Source organism: Hylobates moloch, unplaced genomic scaffold (genome assembly GCF_009828535.3).
Source record: "Hylobates moloch isolate HMO894 unplaced genomic scaffold, HMol_V3 SCAFFOLD_8, whole genome shotgun sequence".
NCBI lineage: Eukaryota > Metazoa > Chordata > Mammalia > Primates > Hylobatidae > Hylobates > Hylobates moloch.
This window is the reverse complement of record NW_026652283.1, coordinates 178,654-187,890: the sequence shown is the minus strand read 5'-3', so window position 1 is coordinate 187,890 and position 9,237 is coordinate 178,654. Positions and strand designations below refer to the sequence as shown.

Genomic DNA, 9,237 nt, shown 5'->3' with positions numbered 1-9,237 from the left:
CCCAGGAGCTGGACAGACCAGACCCTGCCACTGAAGTCAGGCTTTGGGAGCTGATGTCTGGCATGGCCAGTGGGATGGCCTCCCCTGCACCCTGACAAACCCTCACTCTTCACTGCAGAAAGCCAAGCGGGCCAGAGGTGGTCCTCATCTCCCCCCTGGAGGTGTACTGACTGTCGTGGGGCCTCCTCCCTCCACAGCTGCCTTCGGTCTCCATTGTAGCCTGCTTTCTGGGCTGGCTGAAAGCTGTGTGTGTGTGTGCTTGGGGAGGTGGAGTGAGGGGGGTGTATGCATGTGTTATCGGGTCAGGCCCACACACATGGTGGTCAGTGTCCTAGCCCTGCCCCCAGCTCTGCCAGTGTACACCCATCAGAAGACTTACCTTATCTTCCCACACCCGAGTCTCCTTTATTGAAGACGGGGGTTCCTAACCATGGGACATGAGTGCATTATCCTGGGGTAAAGGAATGGTGCTGCTGTGGCCAGGGGAGAGAAGCCTGAGGGGCTGAGGGCATCGGTGTCCTCAAATCCTCACCAAGAGATGCTCTGATTTAAGGCGAGGGCTCCCTGCTGGGAGAACAAAAGAAGCTGCGCCGACACAGTTTTCTCAAGTGACATCTTTCAATATAATTTCTAAAACTCTATGAATTGAACAGATAAAATACTCTGGGCTATTTTGTTACAAAATATTTGCCATTTGGATTAGTTGCTGGGTGCAGCCACCCTGCCTTTCCCTAGAGAGTTTTCTCTCTTATGGGTGACGGGTGTGCGGGGAGAGGGTGTAGCAGGAGGTATGTACAGCAGACACAGGGACAGACAGACAGATGGTCATCAGGGAAGCCTAGTGGGTACAAAGAGACTCCTGGCGGGCCATGGGGACTGGTGGCGCAGGGGCTCGAAGACGCAGGGCTGATCAGTGTGTGCCGGATCAAGACACCTGTGCAGACAGGCAGGCAGACTTCCAGGACAAGCTGCCAGCAGGGCTTGCTTCAGATCTAGGGGTGGGATTTGCCCAAAAGTGGGTGGAAAACTAGTTTCATCTCCCATTCCAGACTCTGGAGTTGGGGCCGAATGGATCAAATCAGGAGAGGGACCCAGATTTCCCAAAGGTCTAGAGAGTGGATAGAGTGGGGCCATCTTGGGGTGACTGGGTCTGGGGGCTCAGCACTCTACTATCCCCGCAACCTTGGAAGAGCAGGAAGGCCTGAGAGCACCCCCACTGGCCCTCTGGGGGGCTGGAGGCCCTGCCCTGTCTGCTGCCATGGGGAAGGAGCAGGAGGCTTTTCCCAGGTCCCTGAGGTCTAGGCTCTGGGGACAGGGATGGAGAGAGGTTCCAACCTTGGCCTGGGGACTGAGCAGGGAAGGGAGGTTACGGATGTTGGGCATTTGCTTCCCCTGACAATGAGGAGGGCCAGCTGTTTCCTGCCCCAGGCCCTCAGGGGTTAAATGTCCCTTCCAGCTCAGGACTGGCTCCATGGGACGCTGACCCCGGCTGGGCTGCTTCCTGGACACTCCCTGTGCTGCCCGTGGGGCCCAGGGCAGCCACTGCTCCAACGCAAGGAGTGGGCCTCTGCCCTGGGGCGGGGGCCCTGAGGTGCCTGAGAGTCCAGGTTCTCAGCTAGAGGCCCAGATGCGTGCCAGCCCTGAGACTTGCTCGTTCCAATTTGGAAGATGGGGGCTTCCGCTGAGGTGGGAGGGAGGGTCTGGGGTTGCTGTGCCCCTCAACAGGGGAGAGGGCACTTTGTAAGCTTGAAGAGCTATGTGAGCAGGGGATGGGGTCCTGCCTGGCAGGCCAGGGCTGTCTGGGAGAGTGTCCCTGGCCCCCACGGCCCCCACCCCATAAGTATATTTAGCTCATAGTTCCTATTCCCCCATACCTCGCACTCCTGCCTCTTCGTCATCGTTTTCATTCTATTTTCAGCTTCCCTCCTTTTGATTCCTCCACTTCCATCCCCACAACTCCACCTCCTCTCAAGTCCCTGACACCTCCTGTCCAGGCCTTCACTTTAAGGGCGATCCCTGCCCTGGCTAAGGGCATCAGAGGTGTCTGAATTTGTGCACCCCATCTGTCGTCTGCTCCACTCTGAAAGGCAATGACTGGAGCATCTTGTTACAGAAAACAGAGGAGGGCCAGGGCAGCAAGGACACAGAGGGGCAGATGGGCTGGCAGCCACAGGGGAGAGGGCAAATTGGCTGCAAGTTACAGAAACTGGGCCGACAAAGACAGGGCCAGAAATAGACTCACTGGGTGATATCACAGTGACGTCTGGGTGACTACACACACAGACACAGACACACACACACACACACACGAAACGAAACTAGGTCATCTGGAACCTCTGAGAGCAGGGAATGATCCTTGCCTCCTACGTGGCCCGGCTACTGCAGGTGGGGTGGGGTGGGGCGGGGCGGGGGAAGGGTGGGGAGACTCAAGCCCATGTCACCTTTGACTCATGTTCACTGCCTCTCCCAGGAGGCCTTAACCACAGGCTCCTGCACACAGGACAGCAGTGAGCTACTGGCACAGGACTAGAGCCTGGCCAGGCTTGGGACAGACACGTCCTGATAGAGCCTGACCGCACAGGCCATGGTACGGCTCCTGTGGTCTCTGGGGTGGCTGCCTCTCGTCTGGCTGGGGAGGGGCCCTTCCCCAGGCTTGGGCTCGTGGGGCCACCTAAGGCTGGCTACCCCATCTTGCTGGGCCCTGGGAGGTCAGCGAGCCCCGCTTGGGTCTCCTTTGCAATTTTGAGGGTCCAGGGACTCTTGGGCACCCCTGCTGGAAGGGGGGGGGTCTAGAACCTTCTAGGAGGAGGGAATATTTAAAGGCTGAGGGGCACAGGGGAAATGCATATGCCTCTGGAGCCCCTGTTTTTCTTGCTTACATCTGCACCCGAGTCCCTCCTGGAGGCCACAGATTCATGCAGGAGGGAGCCCTGCCTGGGGCCGAGCCCCATCTCTGCTGGGCACGTCACTGCCCCGTCTCCACTTCTGCTTCCACAATGGAAGGAATGGCCTGGTTCTCACGCGTGTCTGCGTGCACGTGCCTGTGTGCACACGGCATTGGCCGGGTATTAGCTGGGGCTGGGGAACTAAGAAACTCTTTAAAAAGGTGCATTTTGCAGATACATGACCTGGCAATCCCGTGGCCCTGTTGAACTGACCTACAGAGAGCCAAAAGTGCTCCCCTTCCCGCCTCCCTTTCTCCAAGCTTTTCTGGAGTCTGGGCAGCTCCTGAGGAAGCAGACGCCCTGGGAGGAGGGGGAAGGACATGGTCAGGACAGCCAACGTCCCTGGGGACCAAGGAGTAGCCTCCTGAGAGTGCCAGGCTTGGGGGCGGAGGTGGCAGAAAAAGCCCCCTCCTCACTCCTCCCACCTGTCCCTCCAGGGGGTGGGACCAACCCTCCTCCCCTCAGTGCAGCCACAGAGGGACTAGTTCTGGGCTGTGAGCCAGCTGCTTCTGTCTAGTGCTCCACTGCCGGCCGGCCCAGCCTCTTGCTGCTGCCCATGGCCCGAGGCCCCCGGGCACTAACAGACTCAAAGCCTGCAAGCTCGTTAGACCCTCAGCTCCAGTTTTCTTCAGTCCATGGTCCAATGGGGGAAAGTGGTGGCCAGGGGAAGAGGAGGCCTCCGCCGGGTCTGGCTCTTTAGGGCCCCGGGAGAGTGAGGTGTGTCTTCAGATCTGGAGAGGGGGTGCAGCTGAGAAAGGGAAGGATGGTTGGATGAGGCAAACCCAGGTGCCAGGGATTGGGATTCTCTTCCCAAAATGATGGTGATCAGTGACCAGGAACGCATCGTGCCAGGGTATGGGGAGCAGTGGAGGGGCAGCCCAGGCCCCCCAGTGGCCAGCCCTCCCGGGACAGCAGGGTAGTAGGGCAGAGTCTACACCAGGCTCCTTGAGCCACTGGAGTAGCGGCGCCGGTGCAGCAGGGAGTCTGGTGGACAGAACTGGTGAGGGTGGTTGTAGGGGGGTGGGGGCGGGGGCAGCGGAGGCTGGTGGATGGCCTTGACCGGAGAGCCGGGGCCGCCCAGGGGTGTGGAGCCGCAGGAGTCAGAGGAGGATGAGGTGTAGCAGGAGAGGGCCTGGCTCAGCAGGGGCTCCATGCGGGCCAGGCAGGGCTTGTCCAGGACGATGACCTTGACAATTTGCTGGCACTGCACCAGGGTGCCCGGGGGTGTGGGTGGCGGCGGCGGCAGTGGCGGGGTCTGCTGTCTCAGGGGGCTAGGCTGCAGGTCTGGCGGCGGCACCGGCGCTCCCCTCTCGGCCCCCAGCCCGGAGTTGTGCTGGGACGTTTGAAGCCTGTTGTGAATTGACACCTAGTTTAGAAACAGCCAGAGAAGCATGAAATGTTACAAGACTAATTCCCAGCTGCTAGGACAGGCTGCCCTGTGCCTCCCCTGGCCTCCCTCCCACTCTCAGCCCTCACTCTGATCCTCTCCCCATCTCTCCACCCGCAAGAAGACTGGGTTGTGACCCTGGCTTTTGCCCAGGGGGGAGAGAGGAGTCAAGAGGCTGGCATGTTCTGCCACTGACTGAGCAGCACCGCTCTGCAGCCTCAGTCTCTTCATCTGTGAGATGGGCTCTGCGTACCTCTGCTGCCTGATTTCATGGACCTGCCGGGTGTCCTCACTTCCTTTTCCACCACACTCTGAGCTTGAAAGCAGGAGTCATAGTCTTTGCCCCTCCCCACCTCCCAGGAGTGTGTTGAGGCAAAGGAGGGCAGACCCAGGGGCACGGCCAAGTGTTTCTGAGCCTTTTCCTCTGTTCCCTCCAGCCTTGTTATAGAGAAAGGATCATTGGCACCGTCAACATCATAGAGGCTTAAACCTCAGAATGCCAGAGGGTGACCTGGACCTACCTGTCCTCCCAGACTCCCCACGGCCATGACCCTGCATTCAAGAGCAGCCCAGACAGCTGGGGGTAGAGTCAGCTCCCCAGCTGCCATTCTGGCCCAAGCTGGGTCCTGGTTAACTTGCCTGGCTGCAGGAGAGGATCCCCAGAGAGGGCTCTAGCCTTGATCCCCAAGGCGGGGCAGGAGGAGGTGGCCCAGATGGCGCTCATGAGCCCCTCCCTCAGACCGTGGAGGTCACTATGGACTTGGCCTCCCCTTGCTAGCAGTGGGAGGTGGAGGAGATGGGTGGAAGGGAGGCTAGAGGATTCTGGAAGGAGAGGGATTTAACTCCTCACACCGTTCCACCCTCAAGCTTCCCTGCCTGTGGTTATGACACCACACAACCCCCTCCAAACACCTGGGTCCTCTGGGGGAGGCTGAGACCCTCCTCCTCTCTAAGGATCTTTCTATTGGGCTGCCATCTGTCCTCGGGCAGCACCACCTGGGGCCGGTGCTCAGAGCACAGAGGGGGAAACGGAAGCTGCAGGGGAGGTACCTCATCCCAGGCCTAGACCCGGCTGGCCCAGCCCAAAACTATCCCGGAGCCCTAAACCAGCATTTCCTCATCCTGTTGGCTGCAGGTGCAGTTCAGGGACACCCTTTCCCCGACCTGTGCACTCCCAGGGGGCAACTTCCCTCCCGAAGCTCCCCAGGCCTTTGTCTGCCCCTCAATATTCGTGAGCCCCACTGCCACACTCAGCATGTCACGGACTTTATTTTTCCTTCTCAGCCTCCAACCTCAGCACATGTTCCAGGCCTGAGGTCTCTCTAAACAAACGAAGGTGCCCTGAGCCCCTCACTGTCCTTCCAAGACATGGCAGGCGAGAGCATGGCTGGGGCCCACCTGCCTCTGGGGATCCCTCCAGGGTCCTCACTCAGGTAGAAGCCGCTGGAGGGCGCGGGCTCCTCCCCTCCTGCTTGTATTCTGAATTCCTCCCCAGGAGACACGGGGCCTGAGACAGCCAGGACGGGCTTGTGCTCATCTGCCTCCCTCTGCCTGGACTTAGCAGCGGCCCCTCCCCAGGTGAATGTCTGGCTGTCCCAGTCCAGACCCACAGAGCCGTCCTTCTTCTCCCTGAATCTCCCCGTGCCGCACCCCCTCTGGGCCACAGCCTGCGCCTCCCGTTTACCTCCCCTGCTCTGGTCCCCTCCACTGCACCCCGGCCCCACCCCAGTCTGGATCCTTCCTCTTTAGTGGTCAGTAAGTGAAAAGCAGGAAGTGACAGCAAAATGTCCTCTCATCTGACCCCCTTCTCACCTCCCTGCTCATGAAAGAAAGAATGAGGGGAGCGGGGAGACAGAGGATGGAACATGAGCAGCAGGTCAGAACAGCTCAGAGAAGATGGAGAAGCACCTGCCAGAGGGGCTTGGCCAGCAACGGCAGAGAGAGGGCAGAGGAGAGAGAGCCTGGGGTCCAGCTGAGGCCGTGGGAGGCGAGGCTGCCCTCTGTGCGGGAGAGCAGAGGCTGGCGGGGCCCTGGAGCTAGCTGAGGGTGGCAGCCTTGCAGATAGCCATATGCTGTTAGGGCAGGAGGGAGGAGTGCGTGGGGCTGGTTGTCCTCCCTGGGTAGCTCAGGCTAGGGCAGGGCAGGGCAGGGCTGGCAGAACAGAACAGAGGGCTGGGCACGGGTGTGCTTATCTGCAAGGCTCAAGAATGGGCAGCTGCGGAGGATGGGGAGTGGAGGGGGGCGGGGAATAGAATACCCACCCTGGGGGCTTGTCAGCTGCTGGGGCAGGAAGCTCCTCCTTGTAAAGGTGCCTCCTCCAGACACGGGTGTGTGGGGAGTGGGGGGCCGTAGGGGAGAGAGAAGACACTGAGCTCCCCTGGGGTATCGTGTTGCTTCCCAGGGCTTAGTCACACTGGTGGGTAGGGCACCTTCCTAAGACACCTAATGGGGGCCCCTCCGGGTCGAAGTAGGGTTGGGAAGGGAGGTGTCTGTATGAGCAGCTGGTGGCCCCAGGAGGCCGGGCAGAAAAGGAGTGGAGCTGGGACTCACTGGGGTGCAAGAGGACCCAGTGGGAGAGGGTGGGGCTCACGAGGCTTGTAGGGGCACCTGCACACTCCTCCCATAGGTGGCACTGTGGGGGTTTGGCAGGGACCAGCTGCTGCTGGCTCTTCTGCAGTCCCTTGCTATGTGGCGTGGAGCCCGATGGGCAGCCGCCCCTCCACCACAGACAGTCTTCAGCTTATCCCTCTTCCCCCAGGAAAGCCCTCAGGGCAGCCCCACCCTACTCTGTCTCATTTTCTTTTGCACACATCCCTACGCCATGGCCAGCTTTCCAGATGGACCAGCTGTTCTGGGGAGGAGTTCCCCCTCCCACCTGCCCCCAAGTCTCAATTCTCCAACCTAGCCCCAGGTGTCCAAGAGGGCAGGGTCTGCCCCAGAAGTGATCGTTTGGGGCCTGACCTAAGGGAGGGAGCCCAGGCTCCCCGCTATGGAGGGTGGGAGGACTTGGCGAAGGGGATGTGGGGTCTTCTGATACAGCAAGTACTGGGGGAGCAGTGAGCAGTGAGCATTTGCTGGGGAGGTGGATTTGGGGGCACACAGGAAGGATGGCCCTAGGGTGTTGTGAGCTCCGTCTCCACTGTGTTAGTCTGGGAGCTCGGCCTCGGACAGCAGGCTGGGGAAAGGGGAGAAAGAGCTCGTGGCTTAATTAGGCGCTGGAACAGTGGCATTACCCATGCTAGCAGTAAGTTTTAATTGTATCTCTTGAAATTGGTAAAATGGTGAGTCGGGCTGGGGAGGCATTGATTAATACCTGAGAAGAGAAACAACAGAGACGGTGAGAAGAAGAACAAGGGGGCAGGGTAGTCACTCACCTGGGCAACCAGGGCTCCACTTACCTCCACCGTGGTCTCCGCCGGCTTCTCCCTGAGCGCGGCTTCCCTTTTGGCTTTGAAAGCAAAGAGCACAGGGCTCATTCTCCACTGGCTGAGCCAAGCCCCTGCCCCTCCCCTGTGCCCCTCAAGCATCTCTGCAGCTAAGACTTGGGGTCACACTGCTCCTCACTGAGGCGGAGGTTGGGAGCCCCACTCTGCCACTTAGGAGCTATGTGACCTGGGCGAGATGCTACATCTCTCTGGGCTGCTGCAGACTAGAAGATCTCTGCCGCTCTTTCTGATGTGGGCATTGTGGAATCCGATTTGCCCACAGTCAAAGCCTTCCCAGGACGAACGGTGAAAGGCTTGGAGGGGGCCTGGGTTGTGGGCGCCACGTTCATCAGCCTCCGTGGATCACAGCCTCCTTGAGCGTGGGCCACACTTCTTTGTCCCCAGCCCTGCAGACTGGCTGAGGGGGAGGACTGAATGGGCTGAGACCTGCACAGCACTCACCGCAGTGCCTGGCACGGTGAGAGCTGATAATGGCTCTGTAATTACCCTGAGGGCCTTCTGGCCAGCCTGGCACAGCAGCAGGGGCCCTGCGGACCCCCACGGACAGCTCATTGGCTCTTTGTGGCTGAGTCACTCCCAGCTTCCACCGCGACCCCTGCAGGAGCCCCTCTCATTTCCCAACCCCTGGGGGTGCCAGCTTCCCCCTGCTGTGCTCAGCCCTCTGCTTCCTGCAGCAGTAGAGGGAGCTGCACCATTGTTTGGGAATGAGAAAGACCCCGCTGTGGAGGGGACTAAGGGACACGTCCTTGGGGACAGGCATCTGGGCCTAACCAGGGCGGGCGGCTTCCAAAAGAGAGGCAGGAAGGAATGGCAGGGAATGATACGCAGCTGAGGGCTGGCTCTGGGGTTTCACAGCTGAGAAAACAAAAGCAGCGACCCGTGCCCTGTGACCTTATAGAAATGAAGAGGCCGGCTGAGATCAGGCAGCGTGGAGAATTACAGATGCATGATGGCAGGTCAAACTCATACAGGGAAGATTCCATCACAGAATCTCCACATAGCGAAAGAGCCCCATGTCCTGCTTGGAAAGTGAGTCTCATGTCCTCGCTGCCGTAACCCGTCCCCGTGCCGCTGCCTGTTTCAAGTCAGGACTCAGGGCCGACTGTGGTGGGTCGTGGACAGCACGGAGCCCACTGGAGTTTCTCAGCTCAAGCTGGTGTCTTGCTACGACCCTGGCTTTCCAGTGTTCTGAGAGGGCAGCAGGTTAGGCCGGGCGCGGTGGCTCACGCTTGTAATCCCAGCACTTTGGGAGGCCGAGGCGGGCGGATCACGAGGTCAGGAGATCGAGACCACGGTGAAACCCCGTCTCTACTAAAAATACAAAAAAAAAATTAGCTGGGCGTGGTGGCGGGCGCCTGTAGTCCCAGCTACTCGGAGAGGCTGAGGCAGGAGAATGGCGTGAACCCGGGAGGCGGAGCTTGCAGTGAGCTGAGATCGCGCCACTGCACTCCAGCCGGGG

General features: G+C 59.8%; 1 protein-coding gene across 6 annotated transcripts in view; it reads right to left on the bottom strand.

Annotated features, from left to right (window-relative positions):
• Positions 1-541: 541 nt before the first annotated feature.
• IQSEC3 (IQ motif and Sec7 domain ArfGEF 3) overlaps positions 542-9,237 on the bottom strand; it is a 114,042-nt gene continuing 105,346 nt past the window's right edge. Inside the window, exons 13-15 of one of the 6 annotated variants that reach the window (XM_032159221.2) lie at positions 7,731-7,780; positions 7,566-7,645; positions 4,208-4,294 (exon numbers count right to left, since the gene is read on the bottom strand). In XM_032159221.2, coding sequence (XP_032015112.1) covers positions 7,571-7,645; positions 7,731-7,780 — 125 coding nt within the window. In that variant the 3' untranslated portion in view covers positions 4,208-4,294; positions 7,566-7,570. Of the gene's footprint in view, positions 4,312-7,565; positions 7,646-7,730; positions 7,781-9,237 lie in introns of all 6 variants that reach the window. The other 5 variants (XM_032159220.2, XM_058442818.1, XM_032159219.2 and 2 more) reach the window with 5 other exon arrangements.